Source organism: Hyla sarda, chromosome 10 (genome assembly GCF_029499605.1).
Source record: "Hyla sarda isolate aHylSar1 chromosome 10, aHylSar1.hap1, whole genome shotgun sequence".
Classification (NCBI taxonomy): Eukaryota; Metazoa; Chordata; class Amphibia; order Anura; family Hylidae; genus Hyla; species Hyla sarda.
Genome location: NC_079198.1, coordinates 31,661,837 through 31,684,958, shown reverse-complemented (window position 1 = coordinate 31,684,958; position 23,122 = coordinate 31,661,837). Strand labels below are relative to the sequence as shown.

Sequence of the window (23,122 nt, the reverse complement as noted above, 5' to 3'; positions counted from 1 at the left end):
GTTAAGACTAATATCTCTATTATTTAACTTTTCGTCTATTGATCTTCTGTCACAGCAAGAGCTTGATCACAACTTTGTTCTTTGTAACCCTTGGCCTTCATCGTGGTAATAGGGTTACCCCAGACATGGTGCAGTGAATGCGCACAATTCATTCAACAAGTGCACAAAAGCCTTGTAAATTTCAGAATGAGGTCTAGTATTGGATTCTAAAGATGGATAATACAGACAGCTTGGATCTTGTGGGAATTTATGTTTGTGAGAAACCGTTAAAGGCAAAATTGCAGCACAATCTGTCACCATCAAACTATATCTGACCTAGTTGTTACCATTCATTAGCATGGCATAATAAGAGCTTTGAAAACATAATGGGCCGAGACAGGAAGACAAGAAAGTGAACAAAACAAAAACACATACATAATGCTGAGTGACACCGCTTCATTGGATTACATTGATATAACAATTGTGCAGAAAAATTCTGCCCCCAACACTTCCTTTTCAGCATGTTCCAATAACTTTTATTACTTATGTAAGAATGTACTTATCATAGAAGCAGGGTACTGTTATGAGGCTTGGAAGGATCTGGCACTGAATCTATTCTTTCTCAATCGCTGATTCAAAATTATAAACTTGGAATGTGACCAGAGTTGAACTATAGTGAGGGTATATGGGGTGAACTATCACGCAGAATCGATGATGGTCGATCTATGATCTGCCTTATTTAGCTGAGTAGAGATCGGGATTAGTATGAATGTAGCTTTTTATTTTGTCTGGACTCCTATCAACCTAAGTTATGCCATGTATAAGAAATAGAGCAGTTGCAGTCATTGGCTCCCATCTTTTCTCTACAAGGTTACGACTTGTAACAGAAGAAACTACAGTATCCCAATCTTTCCTGCTACACTTTACATAAGTATGGGTGCAATGGTTTAATTCATTTTCTATTGACCAATCACAAGAACCGGGAAACTGAGTCACCCATCTTAATGAAGCAGCAGTCATATGTGAACATTACTACACTAGTCATTACCTATGGTCGTTCAAAGCTACATTTATCATTCCCATAGACACTGGTTTCAGAGGTTGACTACAACTCTAGACAAGGGACTCAGCCCCCTTATTCTAGTTATTGTGAGGGTCCCAGTAGTTGGATTCCCAGAATGCATACATTCGTTACCTATCGTGTGGATTGGTGATAAAAGTTGTTCATGGGACTGTCCCTAATAGGAAAACATACATACATGGCAGACCTGGGGGCTCTACTGCTTTTGGAAACCTATCTTCCCCTTGCTTTCTGGTTGCGATGGTGCTGATAGGATGACAGAGGGAGACCCTGCCTATTAAAATTACTTACGTGCTGCAGTTGGTATTGATGGTAGCTTTTAAGGCCCCACAGCTGGAATAGTTATTTATTTATTTTTTTTAGAAATTAAAAGTTTTAGAAATAAGGTTTTTCTAATCCTTTAAAGTAAAAGTCCTACTGTGATGAGACAGCTGAGCTCCTGTGACACCTGGGACACCCGTGTTGGGTTATTCCTACCCCATCATAAAAAGGCATATAGGCAGGAATAAGACCCCCAGAAGGACTACCATAGAAAAGCATATTGGTAATCACTAAGGGGTTAAAGTGAGATCCACCGTTTGAGTTGCTAACCACAGTATATTAACCAATTGCATAAGTAGTATTTCTGTAATGGTACTATTATGAGAGCATTCTGATAATATCACTTAATTAGATTTCCAATCTTTGCCCTTCAGATTCATCACCCAAAAAAAAGGGACAATTCTAGTGATAACATTTTATTATAATATAATAATATAATATATATAATAATTTTCTCTGAGCTGGAACCATACTGTAAATAATTTAGCAGTTTTATCAGGGATTGTTTCCCAGTTTTAAGGTTCACTTGCCAATTTTTGGTCGCCCTATCTCGCATCTATAACTCACCCAATGAAAGGCGGATTGTCAGATGTCTTTTATAGCTGGCACGTGTATTGAAGGCTGGCATTCACCCTAATAAGACTTTCTATGTAGCAGGTACAAATAGCAGCTCGACAGTCTCAGAAACAGATGGATTACCATATTTTGAATATATCTGCATTTGGATACATCAATATGGAAATGTTGTTTATCCAACATGATTCAGTTCTGCAGCTCTCATTTCCCAGTCATACAAGTGTAATATAAAATGCCTGGATGTCTCTGTTACTAGCTAAATCTGACATCACTTTGCTACAACTCTGACTACTTTTACCACCAAAAGCACTTCTACTACCACCAATACTACTACTACTTCTTCTACCACCAATAATACTACTATTAATTCTTCTACCACTACTACTTCTACCACCAACACTACTAGTTATTCTACCACCAATAGTACTACTATTACTTCTTCTACCACTACTACTTCTACCACCAACACTACTACTTCTTCTACCACCAATAGTACTACTATTACTTCTTCTACCACTACTACTTTTACCACCAATACTACTTCTTCCACCAATACTAATACTACACCTTCTACTACCAATAGTACTACGATTACTTCTTCTACCACTACTACTTCTACCACCAATACTACTATTACAACTACTTCTACCACCAATAATACTTTTAATACTATCACTACTACTATAACTTATACCACTAATACTACTACGACGTCTATCTCCAATAGTACTATTACTACAACTATTAATACTTCTACCAACACCACTACTACTACTACTACTACTACTACAAAAATTAATAAAGCTACTACTCATAACAGAATTAATGCAGTATACAGTATTGTACATTACAGACAATAAAACATTAATCAAAAGGATAAAAAACCTATTTATAGGAACTACACCATTCTCGCCTGATCTCTTGATTGTTAAGCTGGCCATGCACATATGATAGCTGTCGCCCCAAAGCTCAATATCGCCCACACACATACATGTTTTTCTTTGGTGAGCATGCATGTGTTCTGAATTCAGAAAATGGATAAAGCCACTGCCAGATGCCAGTAACCTATCTCCCCGAGAAAGAAAGGATCAGGAAGTTGAAATCTAGTATGTCAGATCCTTTTCTCTCCTGACATCTGCCACTGGATGAGAGACAAGAGGCCCCATCAACTTCGTTGGTCAACTGGTCTCACTACTGGGTTTGCCCAACACATGGTTACACAGTACAGTTGACACCTGTCTATAAAGTATAACCAAGGGAGGGAAGAAGATATGGGGTATAGGTAACTTTAGTACAAGAATTCTATTCTTTCACATAAGGTCACCCATTAATCATAAATATCATTTATATTTAGATGTGGAAAAATAATATTATTTAAGCTGTTATTTGATAACTGTATGTTGGTAATGTGTGTACCTTATGGTCATATTTACAGTACATTGTATGTCACTTACTTTTGCTATGCAGCCATGTTGTTACTTTTTATACTCCTGCACTTTGCATAATGTTATTTCTTGTATTGTATAGTAGTGACTAAATTGTATTGTACTATCATTTAGTCAACTATATTTTGCATTTAGAATTTGGCGCTGTATGATATGGTTATTTGTACACAGTGGTACAGATGGTTGTATGACGGCACCAACAATAGGCACCAAACAGCTCATGCAACAGAAGACAGGCCCTGCATTTGTACAACTCAGCTATTTACAGGATGTAACTTTTCCTTTTACTTAGTTTACACAATTCATTTTATTAGTTATTACAGTATATATCCTATTGAACAATAATATTTATTAAAGTAGTACTGCAGTGTTAGACACTTATCACCTCTCCGCAGGAAAGGGGATAAGTGTCTGATCACGGGGTGTCTGACCGATCTCCTGTACGGGGACCCGGCATTGCTGCGGCTCTGCGCGGCTAAAGCACGTGTCGTCGCCCTCACTGAGGTCGACAAAACGCCCCCTCCATACAGCTCTATGGGAGATGCGGGGATGCACAAAGGCTACATTTCCTCCTCTCCCTTATAGAGATACATGGATGGGGCGTGTCGGTCGTAGCTCCGTACAGGAGATCGCGGGGGGTCCCAGCGTTCAGATCCACCGCGGTCTGACATATATCCCCTATCCTGTGGATAGGGGATAGATGTCTAACACTGCAGATCTCCTTTAAGGTGAAGAATATCATGATGAAGTGTTGCTAAGGCCCTGTTCTCCAAGGTTTTAGTCTCCAAGGTCTCAGCATATGCACAAATGAGCAGGGGCGTAGCTATAGGGGGTGCAGAGGTAGCAGTCTCACCAGGCCTTGGTGCCTAAGGGGGCCCCAAAGCACATCTGCCCCATAAGAGACCAGTATTATAATTGACACATGGGGCCCTGTTGCAGATTTTGCATAGGGGCTCAGAAGCAACAAGTTATGCCTCTGCAAATGAATGTTGTGCAGAGTCATATTTAATTCAATCCACTATATTGATAAGCTCTCCTGTCTCTTATGTAGAGAATACTTGTATTTTCCAAAAAGTGACTCTGAATCTTCTGGCAATCTATATGTAATAAATTAACATCATTCCCCTTATTAACTCCAATAGTACATTAAAGGAGAAGTCTCATGCCAAAAAACGTATCCCTGCAGGATAGGGGATAAGTTTTAGATAACGTGGGGTCTGACCGCTGGGACCCCCGCGATCTTCTACACGGGGCCCCAACTCTTACCGGGAATGCAGCATCACGACCTCGCCCCCTCCATATATCTCTATGGTAGAGAAAATCATAACCATTTCCGGGGAGAGCCGGGGCCCCATACATGAAATTGTGGGTGTCCCAGCAGTCAGACTCCCCATGATCTAAAACTTGTCCCCTATCCTGCAGATAGGGGATACCTTTTTCAGCATGACATATCTCCTTTAAGCCCCACATGTCAGTTTTACATGGTATCAAAGATATTGGTAAGTTTTGTTCATATCACTTGCACAGTACTCTGACACCCTATAGCTTTTAACTGAAAATATGCAGGTAACAAATTCAGCAATAGTTATTGATCTACCTAATGTTCCTAACAGTTTTATATTTTTGTAAAACTGAATACAATTTTACAATACAAAAAAAAATGCAGCAATTCCATCTTGTGTAGAGTCTTAAACAGGGAGTATCTTCAGATCAGCACCAATGTGGGTATGCCAACTACTAGTCATATTACCTATAATAAAGCATAAAGATTGGGAGTGCTGCATCCACCTATCCTTTCTTGCTCTCAGGGATCAGTCCCTATGACCCACAGGTGCTCTACTTAAAGACTACCTGCACTACCTGAATATGTTCCTTGTAAGCTATCCTGCCTAATATTCATGGCTCCTGTGGCCCCTGTTGTCTTCTCTGACTGCCTGATATTCTTTGCCATCTTCCTTACCCTTGCCTACATCTCCCAGCAATCACTGTAGCTCCGCTCTGCCAGCCAGCTCACTCTCTAAGAGCAGCCCTTACCCTCCTGCTCTGAGCAGAGAAAGATTCAGTGTCTGATTGGCTAAGGCTGCATTCACTTCCCAGTTCTCAGCACTAAAGAGAGCATGACTCATTAGTGCAGGGCAGAAACCAGATGGTCTGTGTCTCTCAGGAGGAGAGGGGGCTGCTTTATTTGGGCAGAGACAGAGTGGATGGCTGGATGATGTCATTCCATCACTTCATGCATGTATATGACAACCAAAGAGGAGAAACTGCTCTATATAGCCAATGAACGATATTTAGACAATTAAGTTGGTTTATGAGAGGGTTTAGTTCCCCGGAGAAACTCTTTAAAATCCAGGCCTGAAGAGTGAATCATGGCACTCAAGTTGGCCAGTGGGTGTCACAATTCTCTCTTTTAGCAGTAGTCAAATTTTACTTGTGCCCGGTCAGATTAAACAATGAAAGATGTAGTGCCAAGTGCCTGTAATATGATCTTGATCCAGCAACTTGATGACATAGATATGTTCTGGTGTAAACTGTTAATGAAATGTCTATGGGAGGAACGTTATGCTTTAATACAGTTTTCTTGGTGAAGCATTGATAAATCTTCCCCCCCACCCACTCCCCGATGACCTTGGTGCCAAGTTTCAGTAATTCTACTGCATTCCCGGAATCACTGGGTCATAATATTTACCTGAGGTGACTTTAATAGGGTATATGGAGAGGTTTGGTCCCTGAGACAACCCTTTTAAATAGATATAATTCTGTGATCATCTTATGGTTCCACAATGCAACGCTGACCCAGTTCTGCAGCAGACGGCTTTGAAACACAACCTCAGAGTGCAGTTATATAGGCTGGGACTGTCATATACATTCCAGATTTACATAGAGAATTTTGATGACTATTTTGGGTGATTTAGAGGGAGGCTCCACTGTCTGCTCCCACTCAGTGCTCCAAGCATCCCACTCAATACTGTGCTGTCTGAGTCATATAAAACAAGCATTACTTATTCTCAGAGCCATTCCCTTGAAGTCAACAGGAAGTGATATGATCTATTAAATCACTGTGACATGGGATGGACACTCAGAAATGTCCTACATTAGCCAGATGTCCCAAGAGCCTAGTCTTGAACTTGGCAAAAGTTTTCTTTCATATCTAGACAGACATCATTGTGAATAGTAAACTAGAGCTGGCCACGGACAGCTATCAGTCTTCGGATCTCAGCACAGCATGAATGTGTTGTCAGTCCGGAAAGAGCCGCTGCCAGACACCCCTGTCAAGGTGCTGCATGAAAGATTGCCGAGGTCCCCAGTGGCAGGACCCCCGTGATCAGGCATCTCATCCTCTATCTTATCCTCTATTGTCTTATGGCCGGAGTACACCTTTAACCTTTTCCCTCCCGAGGATGTATGGGTACATCCTGGGGGGACCAGCTTTGGGGCAACATATCTGACGTTATCCCGCACCGTACCTGGCATCCCCCAGACGGAATAGATAGCCAGGGGCTAGAGCTAATAATATTGATTTTGATAGTGAGACCTAAGGCAGGTAAATGACTGGTGCTGGTTGGTTGGTGGAGGGGGAGGGGGGTGGCCGATCAGGACCACCACAGGAACATGACGGATGGAGGGTTCCTACCTGCCTCCGTGCAGTGCTGACGTTGCTCTCCTTCTCCAGTCTTGTTCTGCAGACTAGAGAAGCAGAGCGCTCATAACATAAAAAAAAAAAAAGTGTGAAAAATAATTTGAAAAAATAATGCAATTAATTTAACTATTTTTTGGTAGGGGGGTGTTGAGGGGGTGGCAGTGTTTTGCAACTAGTGTGCGTCCAGTTGTTGCAAAACTACAACTCCCAGCATGCTGGAAGTTGTAGTTTTGCAACAGCTGGAGGCACACTGACTGGTAAACACTCCTATATGGAATATGCCAGTCTTTTTTCTCCAAAATTTTCGGAACTATTCTGTATATTTCTGTAAAAAATTTAGCTTATTTACAGTGAAACACAAGGGAGGGCTGTCAGATTTCCATTTGACACTTTTTCTCAGCAATATGTGCAAAGCTTTAGTTCAGTCAATCTGCCGTCCCTTTCTTTTGTCTAAAATATTTGCTTATTTTCCATCAAAATCCAGTTTTTTTAGACTCTGATGAAAGATTATGCTCATTAATTTCCTAACTATAGTGGCGGCATATGGCGGCATCATCTTGTATCCATCTGCTCCCTAGTATTCATAGTGCTAGTATTTTCAAACCCATGTAATGCTAAATAGCACAGACGCCCCAATGACTTCTCAGTCCCATTTGGCTGCAGTTGTATGTGGCCTTGACGGTGGGCACTAGATATACCTTGTTAGGGCTCATTCACACTATGGAGATTCCATCTGCAAAACAAGCCGGCACTAGGACTGCTCAGAAATGTACGGCAATGTATTTTGCACCAATTCCGCCGAAAGAATGAACATGTTATGAGAGTCTGGGATCTAGAAATGCCCTTCGGAAAATACGTAGTGTGAATGAGCCCTTAAAGGGGTACTCTGCCCCTAGACATCTTATCCCATATCCCAAGGATAGGGGGTAAGATGTCTGAATGCGGGGTCCCGCCGCTGGGGACCTGCTGCACCCGGCATTCGTTTAGAGCTTCAGGTTTAGTGCAAGGCTCGTGACGTCATGGCCTTTGGATAGGGGATAAAATGTTTTTGCCCGGAATACCCCTTTAAAATGACTGGACTGTCCATGTAATTTAGTCCTCCAGAGCCAGAGGTATTCTCATATCCTTTCTATTATCTGTTAAATCAGCATCCTGCGTAAGAAACCCTTATTTATTAATAACCCCCTACTATATAAACATGTCCACTGTTATCCTCATTGGTGTGTATAGTTGGTTGTGAATGGGTGTGCTTGTAGTCCAATGGATATGTGTTTTTTATGAGATCTTCACCAGGAAATATACCAGACAACAGGTGTATACCCTCGCAGCTGATAACTTATTCATCTAATTGGAGCCCATAACTCAGAACTCCCGGCTGTACAGATGTTTCATTAAACCCACTTAGCCGCCATATTCTAAATAATTGGGTAAATTATTTTCTATGTTTCACATTAACAGCAAATATCCCAGTTCTCTGTAGCTTGGACATTTTTGGTCAAAAATATATTTTAAAAAAAATCATAATTGTTGGTATGTAAAAACACATCCTTAAAGAGGTTATCCAGGAATAGAAAAGCAGAGGTAATTTCTTTGAAAAAACGCTCCCCGTCTGTCTCCAGGTTGGGTGTGGTTCTGCAGCTTAGTTCCATTGAAGTGAATGGAGCCAAGTTGTAATACCACACATAACCTGGGGACAGACATGGAGCTGTTTTTGAAAGAAATTAGCTCTGTTTTTTTTATTTCTGGATAACACGTTTAAAGGAAATGCTCCTAAAATTCTTTAATAAAGGATTAAATTCCTATGATGCCTTTCATATGTTTCCATAGCTTGGTATCTGCAATGCACAGCTTTTGTTCAGAAAAGCAATTCTTTTCAATGATGGCAGATTTACTATTTGCAAATGGCTAGAATTCTTGCACTGTCTAAAGGATAGGGGATAAGATGTCTGATCGGGGGGGTCCCGCTGTTGTGGACCCCCACGATTTCTCCTGCAGCACCCCCATTCATGAGCTGCAGCTCCCTGGCTGATAAAGGGCGATACAGGGGCTGGGGTATCGTGATGTCATGGCTCCGCCCCCTTGTGCCGTCACACCCCGCCCCCTCAACGCAAGCCTATGGGAGGGGGCATGATGGACTCCCCTTCCCATAGACTTGCATTGAGGGGGCGGGGTGTGACAAGGGGACGGAGCCGTGACGTCACGATACCCCGGCCCCTGTATCGCCCGTCATCAGCCACGGAGCTGTTTCTCAGAGAGTTTCTAGGAATTTTGGTTAAAATTGCACAAAAAATTACTAAAACAGCAATAATGTTTTCTAGATCAGTTGCTCTAGATTCTAAATATTGTTTTCTCCTCTTTTCTCTAGGCTCTTCTTTTCTTAGCTGGCATTGCAGGACTTTGCCTGGCCATCAGCCTTATATTAATCTGTGTGTATTTAATCAGATTCTGCTGCTGCAGTTCACAAGAAGAGGAGGACTCTAAGAGTAACCGTATCTGCTGCATCACCTGGAGCTGTGTTGCGGCTGTCATCATATGTTGGTGAGTCTCCACCATATGAAGTTGAAACAGTTTTATAGCAGCGAACATGTTTGGTGTAAAATACAATAATTTGATAACAGTTGGACTACCAAGGTATTCGTTTATATGTGTGTTGCCAAATTTATAGAATCACCTCTAATGTAAAAGAAGGTATACCTGGGTAAGTATTATTTAAAAATGAAAAAAAGATGAAACATATTTCTTCTCGCTGTTGATAAAGATCACTGAGAGCCCGGGCATGAAGCACAATACCACATGCTTCTCCCCATTCGTTTTCCTGAGACCACGACGATTTAAAAAAAATGTTTATGAAATGGCTGAAACACATTAAAACATGACTGGGAATGATATACCAAGTCAGATTCTCTAACAGAGAGGGAACATTACAGTTACTGGATTCTGTTTTTTTACATAATTCCCGGTCAACATGGAACGTAAATGGATGTAACTTCCAATAGGAAGCAGAGAGGACCTGTGGTTAGTATAAAAGAAAATCTATTTTTATACCATTTTGTAGCTTTGGAAACATTTTTTTATTTATTTAGGTGTTACACCAATGTTTCCAAGATACAGGAATTTTACTATTTGTTTGACTGATCTGCAGTTTTTTCTGAATAGTCAGGTGGGCGTGAACTTTATTTCAACAAGAGGTGTGAAGGATAGGCTCAGAGAGGGGTGAATATGAAGCTGAGGAGTGTGAATCAGGAACAGAGGTGTGCAGGCCAGATTAAGGCTGCCTGGAAGACGGAGCACTTCATTATGATGGCCCTCCCCCGACAGTTCCCCCACATTAGGTGCATTATAGTTCCCCACATTAGGCACAGTACAGTTCCCCCACATAAGGAGCAGTACAGTTCCCCCACATTAGGTGCAGTACAGTTCCCCCACATTAGGTGCAGTACAGTTCCCCCACATTAGGTGTAGTACAGTTTCCCCACATTAGGTGCAGTATAGTTCCCCCACATTAGGTGCAGTACAGTTCCCCCACATTAGGTGCAGTATTGTTCCCCCACATTAGGTGCAGTATAGTTCCCCACATTAGGTGCAGTATAGTTCCCCCACATTAGGTGCAGTACAGTTTCCCCACATTAGGTGCAGTATAGTTCCCCCACATTAGGTGCAGTACAGTTCCCCCACATTAGGTGCAGTACAGTTCCCCCACATTAGGTGCAGTATATTTCCCCACATTAGGTGCAGTATAGTTCCCCACATTAGGTGCAGTATAGTTCGCCCCACATTAGGTGCAGTATAGTCCCCCACATTACGTGCAGTATATTTCCCCACATTACGTGCAGTATAGTTCCCCACATTAGGTGCAGTATAGTTCCCCACATTAGGTGCAGTATAGTCCCCCCCCCCCCCCATTAGGTGCAGTACAGTTCCCCCACAGACATACAGCCTTCAGCCATATACAGTGTATAGCTGGAGGCTGTATGCCTTTTTATTGCCCCACTTCAGTGTTCCAACCACCGCTCTGTGGTCATGATCTACTGCTATGGCCTATGGGCCATAGTAGTAGGTCCCGGAACTGGAGGTCGGTACACTGAAGATGACGTGCTGGATACTTACCATGTGCGCGCGTCCTCCTCACTGCTCCACTCCGCTCTTCTCCTATGGGCGCACGCAGGGACGTCAGTGACGTCCCTGCGTGCGTCACCTCCCGGCGGCCCCTGCGTTTTTAAACTTAACGTGGGGCCACAGAGAGGTAACATCCTTGTGTCCTGAAAATATTTTTCGGGACACAGGGAAGTTCCAAATGTGACGGGGGCCCCCTGCGGACACGGGGCCCGGAGCAGGTGCTCCATGAGAGCCAATGATGATCCGGCCCTGGAGGTCTGTAAATATGATTCTAAGGTTGTGTGAGTCAGGCTCAGGGGGTAAAAGTATGGGGCTAAGGGGGACACATATCAGGTTCAGAAGACCCCCTTGGGGGCATGACTTAGACTCGGGAGGGGGACTGAGGGAATTGCATGACTGAAGAGGTGTAAGCAACCCTCGGGGAGGGAAATTTGGAATAGCTTTGAAAAATGCATTGTACATGAACAATAGGGAACAAGGGTTAATATAATAGCCCTTCTATATATTTTTACATGCTAGTCAGTTACCTGGTTAACTAGTCATAAGGATTGTTCTCTCCTTTTGGGCTGGCTTTAATGATTCTCAAGCATATTTGCCCCTTGACTAAAACAGCTCATCACACACTACATTGGTATACCATACAACACAGAGTGATTGTCTGCAATCCCATCTAGCACTGAAGAGATTAAAAGTATCAGCTCTAGAGGATAAATCCTTCCTCCGAGTCCTTACATCACAACTTATAACAGAAGAAGTGAAAAATGTATTCTTCAAAGCATGTGATCCATCATACTGGTGATATTATTTATGTCTGTATAGATATGAGTAGATAGATAGATAGCAACAGGAGATAGCCCAGCAGCCTGCACCTGTAAGCCTGGTCTTTACAATAGTTTGGAATCAATAGTGCTGGCCAACTTATTCTTTGGTTAGATAGATTGATAGATAGATAGATGAGGCAGAGGTTACTTTTGGTCACTTGTTCTTCTTCCTTCTTTAGATAGACAAGAAAGTCTGATGACAGTGACACAAGACTCCATTTGTTTCCCGATTCTGGGTGGCACTGGAGCGGTGTGGCCCATCTCTTGCCAGCTGCAGTAACAATACATATCTTGTTCTTATTACTTTCTTTTCCTTAACAAAAAAAAATGCTTTCTATGTTATTTTTCATCTTTAAGCGATTCTCTGCTTTAAATTTGGCTAAGCTAGTGCAGAACATATATGTTTGGAAGCTATTGACAACAGTTCCAGATGCATATATATGGTATATTTATCACACTTCCTACAAAGTTAGTTATTATTTCTCTATATTGTAGATAAAAGGGTCCTTTAGGGTGCTTTAGGATGGGCAGACCCATGACCGATATAAGTGCATGTCTAGCAGATCGGCATTTGTTTAAGGAGCCTTTACACAGCTCAGTTGTTGAGGGGGCAAGGTGGCATGAACCACCACTGATTGTCCATGTGCCCCTTCACTTACTTTAGATGTGGCAACCTGTAAGTTTAATAAATATTACTGAGAAGCATTAGATCATTGTGCACGTTGTGGATGTGCGACCATGTCTATTTTCTCTATTTGAATTCTCATTGTGGGTCGTACATTCCTTATTTATAACAATGATTTTAAAGCCAGCATAAAAGATGTGATCAGCTGAAGAATAGGCATTACACATGACACTTTTTATGGTCAACATTTGCTTCAAGGAAATAGGCCATCCAAACTTTGGGCGAATGACAGACAAGTACATACACTGTATTATTATGTCTGTAAAGTATGTGAATGCTGAAAGTGAGGCGTTCCTGAAAAAACATAACAAAACACATTTAGCTGAAAACATAAAAGAACAAGATAATAAAAACCACTAGAAAATTTGGGACCTTGAGTTATTCTTAACTTTAAGCTGATACATTTTTTTTTATATGTCACGGTCTGCAGCACTTAAAAAAAAACTGCACCACTTAAAGAGGTTGTCTGACTCCCTGAAGGATGACAATTGGTGATGCCAGTAGATATGACAAGCGGTGATGCCAGCAGTACGGCACATGACCGTTGTGGCTACTGACTGGTTCCAGAGGCCACATACTGTTATGTCAGGTCCTCACTGGCAGCTTATAAACAACCACGAAGCATCTGCACTGGATTGTTAAAAATACAGAGTTAAAAGGGCACTCCGGTGAAAAACTTTTTTTTTTTTAAATCAACTGGTGCCAGAAAGTTAAACAGATTTGTAAATTACTTCTATTAAAAAAATCTTAATCCTTCCTGTACTTATTAGCTGCAGAATTCTACAGCGGAAATTCTTTTCTTTTTGAAACACAGAGCTGTCTGCTGACATCATGAGCACAGTGCTCTCTGCTGACATCTCTGTCCATTTTATGAACTGTCCAGAACAGCAGATGTTTGCTATGGGGATTTCCTTTTACTCTGGACAGTTCCTAAAAATGGACAGAGATGTCAGCAGAGAGCACTGTGCTCATGATGTCAGCAGACAGCTCTGTGTTTCAAACGGAAAAGAATTTCCACTGTAGTATTCAGCAGCTAATAAGTACAGGAAGGAAGGATTTTTTAATAGAAGTAATTTACAAATCTGTTTAACTTTCTGGCACCAGTTGATTTAAAGAAAAAAAAAAACATTTCACCGCAGTACCCCTTTAAGGATGTTTCATAGTTTACAGCTTGAGACTTCTCTATCTTTTAATTAGTTGGACAACCCATTTAAGGGTCTAGGCTACACCTGCCTACTTTTTACATGTGACATCAGACTGCAACCTTAGACATTTGAACCATAAGTAGTGGATTTGGCCACTTTCTTTTCACCTAAAAGGAGACCCTAGAGCATATTCTTAAACAAATACCGACCAAGACTCCCTAAATAAATTTAGAGCTCCTCAAATTCAGAACCTCTAAGCTTATACAAACCCCACATCAAACTCTGAAGATACTCATCACTCCTCATTCCTACTGCATGCAGTCTCCTTCCCCCTTGGCTACCTTTACACAAATGTGACTAGGACTGAAGAAAAAAGGAGAGGTGAGTATTTAAGGCATGTCCTTTTTCTTAAGTATGAGACACAAAGGAAAATTGGGGGGCTCCCCTGTAACATATATAAGAACAGGGGTGCTACCTATCATTGAAATGGCAACCACAGTAACTCAAAACAAAGACCAATGTTATTGCAGAAGCACAGGCAAAAGGAAATAACTATGGTAAGCAATAATGTTAATGAACTTTATTGAAATACCATGAAGTACAAAATCAGCAAAAAAGACGTACAAGAATAAAAACACGTAAAAAGGCTCATACTGAGCCACACTACAAAGGGGAGACACTGTATACTGTATGTCTCTCCAGGACATAGGTATAAATGGAATAACAGCCCCCTGTCCAATTGACAAATGCCTGTGTAAACCCCTTAATAATGCATGGATACTCTCAAATTGGACAGATAAGATGTGCAAGATGGTACAAAATAACGACACAACTGAAATGATATGAAATATGGTAATAGAGAGACCTGCAGAAGAAATAAAAAAATTGTGGAGACCAGCTAGGCTCAATAGTGTACAATCAAAAATAAGCATGATAATGGTACTGAAAATGGTAAAAGAGTAACACTAGCTGGTATATAAGGGGAGAAAAACCAGTGAGGTGGGTTAAAGGGGTTCTCCACTGCCCTGTCTTCCGGAGCTCCGCTCACAGCATCTGGAAGTTTATTACTCCGGACGCTGTGTGCTGGCTTCCGTGTTTGAGGCCGCCCCCTCGTGACGTCACGCCCGCCCCCTCGTGATGTCACGCCCGCCCCCTCAACGAAAGTCTATGGGAAGGGGGCGCGACCGCTGTCACGCCCCCTTCCCATAGACTTTTGTTGAGGGGGCAGGCATGATGTCACGAGGGGGCGGGCATGACGTCACTAGGGGGCGGCCTCGAACACGGAAGCCGGCACACAGCGTCCGGAGTAATAAACTTCCAGATGCTGTGAGCGGAGCTCCGGAAGACAGGGCAGTGGAGAACCCCTTTAACCCATGTCCGGCAAGGATCCCACACGTTCCGTCCCAACATGTGACTTCCTCAGGGGTATAGAGGTGTTACAATAAACCATGCCTTATTTATTAGATAAATTAAGCAGATACCTGTCATGTGTGGGTGAGTACAATCCCATACTCGTGCTTGGTGGGCATCACAATGAACGTAATCTGGCGCCGGGGTCAGAGTTCATCACATCATCAGCACGTATCACACCTTGGTGCCGGCATGCTGGATGCGCTGATTGTATGCTGCGTCGGCGCATGATATGTGCTGACGATGTGCTGAACTCTGACCCCTGCGCCAGATTACGTCCATTGTGATGCCCGCCAAGCTACAAGTGTGGGATTGTATTCACCCACGCCTGACAGGTATCTGCTTCATTTATCTAATATATAATCATGGTTTATTGTAACACCTCTACACCCCTGAGGAAGTAACATGTTGTGACAGAGCACGTGGGGTCCTTGCTGGACATGTGTTAACTCACCTCACTGTTCCTCTTGTCCTGTTGCTGCCTGGTTTTTCTCCCCTTATATACCAGCTAATTTTACTCTTTCACCATTGTCAGTACCTTTATCATGTTTATTTTTGATTGTACACTATTGAGCCTAGCTTATATATCGTATTTTTCGCCGTATAAGACGCTCCGGCATATAAGACGCTCCCAATTTTAAAGGAGGAAAATCTAGGAAAAATAGATTCTGTACCAAATACAATGTAAAGTATAGGATAATGATCTTCAACCTGCGGACCCAGATGTTGCAAAACTACAACTCCCAGCATGTCCGGACAGCCGTTGGCTGTCCGGGCATGCCGGGAGTTGTAGTTTTGTAACATCTGGAGGTCCGCAGGTTGAAGACCACTGGTATAGGAGGTACTACGTGTCCCCGCCGCTCCGGACCCATCACTGCTGCCCTGGATGTCGCCCTCCATCGCTGTCGCCGCGTCCCCGGGGTGTCCCCGTCGCTCCGGAACGTCTCTGCTGCCTGGGATCCTCGCTCTCCGTCACCGCCATCAAGTCGCTACGCACGCCGCTACTCACGCCGCTCCTATTGGATGACAGGACGGCATGTGCGACGACATGATGAGGACGAAGGAGAGCGCCGGCCATGCAGGGGATCCCGGCACGGAGCAGACACAGAGGAGGCAGATAAGGTCCCTCCCGGTGTCCTGTAAGCTGTTTGGGATGCCGCGATTCCACCGCGGCGGTCCCGAACAGCCCGATTGAGCAGCCGGGTTTCACTTTTGCTTCAGACGCGGCGTTCAGCTTTGATCGCCGCATCTGAAGGGTTAATACAAGGCATCACCGCGATCGGTGATGTCCTGTATTAGCCGCGGGTCCCGGCCGTTGATGGCCGCAGGGACTGCCGTGATATGACAGGGTTTTAATGTGTACTTCCCCCCCAGTTTTGGGGAAGAAAAAGTGCGTCTTATATGGCGAAAAATATGGTACTTATATCTATCATACTACTATTATATTATTATTATTATTATTATTTTGCATCAGTAAAAAGTTATAACGGCCAGAATGTGCTAAGGAGAAAAATTGGTTGCATCTTCAAAGGTTTCAAGAACCATGTTTTCTAAAGATAAAATATTACGGTAAGTAGGAACTGGTGGGACTGCAGGTTGTAAGCTTCAGGTTGGACAAGTAATGGATTACAAATGTCCCACAATTCAGCAGTCATCTCTAGAGATGAGCGAACTTAGAGTAAATTCGATTCGTCACAAACTTCTCGGCTCGGCAGTTGATGCCTTTTCCTGCATAAATTAGTTCAGCTTTCAGGTGCTCCGGTGGGCTGGAAAAGGTGGATACAGTCCTAGGAGACTCTTTCCTAGGAATGTATCCACCTTTTCCAGCCCACCGGAGCACCTGAAAGCTGAACTAATTTACGCAGGATAAGTCATCAACTGCCGAGCTGAGAAGTTCGTGACGAATCGAATTTACTGTAAGTTCGCTCATCTCTAGTCATCTCTATAGACCTCTGCTCTGGTCCTGCCTCCAGACTTTGTTCTATATTCGGTGCATTGTGAACTTCCATTGTCTACATTTATTCAGCAATAAGGCATAAGGGGTAGCAATTCAAATTAGAACCAGTCAGAAATAGACGTCGGGGGGTGAGAGTGTCTCCATTGTATTCTTAGGCCTGTATTTGAAGGAGCGGAGGTTATAGGGGAATGGATTGGGTCAACAAGAGCGTTTCACCGAACTGTGTCATGACTGAGAGAATGATAGGGAGTGAATGTTTGGCCTTCTGCATGAACAAGAGCCCCATTCAAATGACAGCAGAATATTCACAAGCGAAGACAATGCATTCTCTGTCCAACCAGCCCGAAGGGACCAGAGAGGTGATGAAGGCTGTGGCTGAATTTAAATTAAATAAAGCATAAAAGAAAACCTCTCATTCCTTTGTCGCATTTAATATTCAGGGACACTTTCTGAATCAGGGTTTTTTACATGGATGCACAGCATGTTTAGACTTGGATATGCAGCACTGTGGCGACATTTGCATCAGCTTGGCTGCATATGTATGAATGTATGTTCTGAGGCTATTCAGTCTCTGAGCAGATTAGGGAACATGGATATGGAATTCATTACATATAGGACATTTATGGACATAAACCTCATGTATATTTATACTTCATCCACTTGTCACCCTAACCTACTGGAATGTGCAAAGGGTGCAGATTGCATTATAACCCTACAGACTCTGAGCACGTACAGTGATCATTAAAGGCACTACCTGTAATGTCTTTCCATGAGCGCGTGTCTGGCATTCACAACGGAAGAGGTCGGGGGGGGGTATGGCCAAATATATGTATTGCGGTATTTTTGTAACTTATGGCGGTTCCACCGTATATGACGGTATTCCCCCTCCCCCCAAATTAATTATTAGTCGTCTCCATCGGGGTACTACTCACGTCACCCGCAAGCGCTGCTCTCCTCGTCCTCCTGTTTGTTGCGGCTGCCGGCGCTGACACTCTATACTGTATCCCTATGCGCGTCCTGCAAAAGGTAAACAAAATAAACTTTAACGCATGTTGCCACGTTGGCCTTACGCTCTTCCTGGGGACCTGAACGGCGGAGAGCCATCAGCCTATCACCGGCCGCAGCGATGTTCAGCCTCGGCCGGTGATAGGCTGAGCCCACTGTCATGTAAGATGCCGGCTTTGTACATGACAGTGCGCTCAACCTATCACCGGCTGGGGCGGAACATCGCTGCGGCCGGTGATAGGCTGACGGCTCTCCGACGTTCCATTCACTAGGAAGCTGGTCCGGACCGACGGGGAAGGTGAGTTAAAGTTTATTTTGTTTACCTTTTGCAGCCCGGGCATAGGGATACAGTATAGAGCAGTGGTCTTCAACCTGCGGACCTCTAGATGTTGCAAAACTACAACTCCCAGCATGCCCGGACAGCTGTTGGCTGTCCGGGCATGCTGGGAGTTATAGTTTTGCAACATCTGGAGGTTGAAGACCACTGGTAGGGAGTGTCAGCGCCGGCGGCCACAACAAACAGGAGGACGAGGAGGGCAGAGCTTGCGGGTGACATATCTGAGTAGTACCCCGATGGGGACAGCGCAGCGCTTGGCTGATAATTAATTGGGGGGGGGGGGGGGCAGAACAGCGCTTGTGGGTCACATATGATTAGTTCCCCGATGTGGGGACAGCTCAGCGCTGGGATGATAATTCATTCATTCCCGAGGGGGAGGGGCCAAACCGGTATTACGGTTTGGGGAAAAATTCATATTGTGCAGCACAAAAATTTCGGTATTCGGTATGAACCGGTATAATGCCCAGCCCTAGGCTGTTGTAACTAGGATCATCTATTCGGACTTCAGAATGTATTATAGCTGACCCCAACTGGAAGCATGATCCTGTGGGTATAGTCCAATTTTAATTTTTTTTGCTGGCATATCAGACCTACTAACATAATTTGAATGTGTGTTTATTGCATTTCACATACTAGTGCCTAGTTAGCAGTTCAGATTAGAGATGAGCGAACTTACAGTAAATTTGATTCGTCACGAACTTCTCGGCTCGGCAGTTGATGACTTTTCCTGCATTAATTAGTTCAGCTTTTAGGTGCTGCGGTGGGCTGGAAAAGGTGGATACAGTCCTAGGAGACTCTTTCCTAGGACTGTATCCACCTTTTCCAGCCCACCGGAGCACCTGAAGGCTGAACTAATTTATGCAGGATAAGACATCAACTGCCGAGAAGTTCGTGACGAATCGAATTTACTGTAAATTCGCTCATCTCTAGTGCAGATCATTTTAGCACCCTGGGTACCTCACCTGCACAGATACTTTATTCCCATTAATCATTATCTGGATGATGTCCCCTCACAGGTGTCAAAAACATACTGGGATGACAGCCTTTGGCTGTCCGTGCATGCTAGGAGTTGCAGTTTTGCAACAGCTGGAGACACACTGGGGAAGATTTATTAAAACCTATATAGAGGATGAGCGATGCAGTTTCCCATAACAACAAATCAGATTTCTTCTTTCATTTCTAAAGAGGCCTCTAAAAAATGAAAGAAGCAATCTGATTGGTTGCTATGGGCAACTGCACCACTCATCCTCTATATAGGTTTTAATAAATCTCCTTGGAAAACACTGCCCTAAAGGAAATGACCAAATCCTCTATTAGGGTACGATCACAGGTACAGCATCCTGCGCAGGATTTGTAACTGCAGATTAGAAGCTGTGCTCAGTCATTTAGTTTACATCGAAATCTACAGCAGAAAATTCTGTTCATCAAATCTGCGTACGTGTCTGCGTTGTGTCTGCTATTGCAGCTTTGCTCCATTGAAGTAAAACCGGGATGAGTTGCAATACTATACACAACCTACATGCAAGTGTGGCACTGTTTCTAGTAAAAAGCTGCCTTATTTTAATCTGTGCAACTCATTTTTTTAATGTTTTTATTAGCATTTCTCTTTATTTAAGACCCATTTTGGAATACTATCTCACACAATAACAACAGTCATTTTATCCTATCTAGTCACTCTAAGCTAAAAACAAACTTATTATAGTATAATCGTTGTTCCTTTATAGGCACTGCCCTAGGTTGGTTGAATTTTTCCCTTAAAACTCTAGTCAAAGGCCCATTTAAAAAATTCTATTTCCCCCTCTCATTACTGGTCTTTTCCTTCTTCTCCTGTCAACTTCCAAGCATAATGGTCATCTCTATTGGTTTACAACCTTGCATACGTCCATAAAAATATACTCTCTGCCTGGACAACTGTGAATATCATAGGTTTAATGTGGCCAAGGTGAGAGTAGATAATGTGCCCTACCTAAAAAAAATAAACCTTTATAGGGAAGGGTGGATGGCGTTTGAACCTCACATTGATATGCCATATGTATAATACTATTGGCATGTGTACTTGCTGAAGGTATAGCACAATGACCACTCGCAGAAAAGGTTCTGAAAGAACAGCTCCTTTATCAACTTTCAGAGAGAGAGAGAGAGAGATGTACAGTATGTCATGTACAGTATGTCCATAAGGGTATGTTCACACTACAGGTTTTGTGGAATCTGTTCAGACTCATTCTGTTCTCAGTTTAGTGTTCCGTGTATTATATTTCTGTTTCCTTCTAGGCCAGTATCCTGATCACATGGGTGAGTGTGCCTGCTGGCTAGAAGTCTATTTGGAGTTAGTATTGATGTCCCTCCATTTTTGGAGTGGGGAGTCTAGTATGTTAGTGTTCAGTGTCCATTTTGAACACTGTTCTATGTTTCCTGATCTGTTTTATTATTTTGCATTCAGTTCGTCTCTATTGGTTTACAGCCTTGCATGCGTCCATAAAAATATACTCTCTGCCTGGATAACTGTGACTATCATAGACTTAATGTGGCCAAGGTGAGAGTAGATAATCTGCCCTACCTAAAAAAAACAGGGAATGGTGGATGGCGTTTGAACTTTATATTGATATGCCATATGTATAATACTATTGGCATGTGTACTTGCTGAAGGTATAGCACAATGACCACTCGCAGAAAAGGTTCTGAAAGAACAGCTCCTTTATCAACTTTCAGAGAGAGAGAGAGAGAGAGAGAGAGATTCATGTACAGTATGTCCACAAGGGTATGTTCACACTACAATGGAACGGAATCTCCGCTCGCTGAATTCAGCGAGCGGAGATTCAGACTGGCAGCTGGCGGCACTGCGCCATCACCATTGACGGCTATGCAGTGCTCGCAGACTTCTGCGCAAAGAATGAACATGTTTTTTTTTTTCCGCGGAACAATTTCAGCGGCGGAATTGTCCGCCGCTGAAATTTTGCAGTGTGTACGGGTCTCGTGGAGACCCATTCACACTAATGTTAAGTTCACACCACGGAATTCCGCGGGAATTCCGTATTGTGAACATACCCTAAGGGTACTCTTATACAGTGCTCTTTTGCTGTACAATTATGAAGACAAAATGAATTGGGTAAAATATAGAACAGATGATACTTCTCTTTTTTTTTTCCACAAAAGGATTGGATAAATAAAGAGTAGAAGTATCATCTGTTCTTAATTTAATTTAATTATGATCCATACCTGTTTATGGTTTAAAAGGTGTATTCTAGGATTCTTTTAATTTTTTATTTGACTATGCTACAGGGGCTGTAAAATCTGTGTAATTCATAATATAGTGTCTGTTTCATGGTGGTCTCGCAATTCTTCTGTGATTTTTGTCCCAATTTTTATTTTTAACAGCAGGTTACAGTGTGGCCAGGAGTTCAGAGGGAGCTTGTGTATTTTAATGGGTGGAACGACCGTTGGGTGGGAGGGAGATTATTCGGCAAGAATTGTAGTTTTGCAACAGCTAGAGGCACCCTGGTAAGAAAACAATGGTCTATTGCAGGGAAATGATCAGGGGAGGCAACAAACTCTAACAGGAAATTGCCAGTTCACAAAAAGATAGTCACAGCGTTATGGTAACCAAACAATATAGCCATTCAGCCCTAAGACAAGCATCGACCCTTCCTAAGCATGCCCATTACTGTCTGGCAGGTATGTACTAAAATCACCTTATGGTGGATTACCCAACTGCACCACCAAACTGCAGCAAATTACCAGAAAATCTGCACTGTATCCTCCCTAGTGGACACAGGATGTACCTGTATGCCCTGGATGCTTTATGCACCAGGACATACATGTATGTCCTGAGTCCTATCCCAACTATTAAGCGAGTGGAGGAGCTTCACTCCCTTTATAGACCAACAGGTCCCAGACGCTAATGGCGGATATCAGCAATTGTGACTGTAATGTCCGTTTTTGCATTTTTCCATTGTAGGCCCTGTTCAGACTTTGTTTTATGTATTATATGTTTTTTGTGCTATTCACCCTGGCTAGGAAACAGCTAATGGTGGGGCTATTTAAACCCAAGCTCTGCTACACTCTGGGCTGAATATTTGTTTTACCTTTGCTATGTTTGTTTGTCTGTGGTCTAACCATGGTTCATTCCTGTTATTATAGATTTTAGTCTGCTTGGTTTTAAGTACATCTGTTGGTTTTTAGGATTATGTATGTCCGTTCTGCTTTAACCTTGTTATCTTAGTCTGTGTTCACACTGTGAGTCTTGCTTGCACCTGTGCTCTGTATGTAGTATTCCTGTTTAGAGTCCTGACCCATATTCCTCCATGTAATGGAGTTTGGTTTTCTATTATTCCTGTTTGGTATCCTGACCTGTATTCCTCCATGTTTTGGAGTTTGGTTTTGTGGAATCTGTTCAGACTCCTTCTGTTCTCAGTTTAGTGTTCTGTGTATTATATTTCTGTTTTCTTCTAGGCCAGTATCCTGATCACATGGGTGAGTGTGCCTGCTGGCTAGAAGTCTATTTGGAGTTAGTACTCATGTCCCTCCATTTTTGGAGTGGGGAGTCTAGTTTGTTAGTGTTCAGTGTCCATTGTGAACACTGTTCTATGTTTCCTGATCTATTTAGT

General features: G+C 42.8%; 1 protein-coding gene across 4 annotated transcripts in view; it reads left to right on the top strand.

Annotated features, from left to right (window-relative positions):
- The window catches only part of TTYH1 (tweety family member 1), a 175,387-nt gene that overhangs the window by 41,607 nt on the left and 110,658 nt on the right, over window positions 1–23,122 (top strand). For all 4 annotated transcript variants that reach the window (XM_056542163.1, XM_056542162.1, XM_056542165.1 and 1 more), the window contains exon 2: window positions 9,408–9,580. In XM_056542163.1, the coding sequence (XP_056398138.1) occupies window positions 9,408–9,580 (173 nt within the window). The remainder of the gene's footprint in view (window positions 1–9,407; window positions 9,581–23,122) is intronic.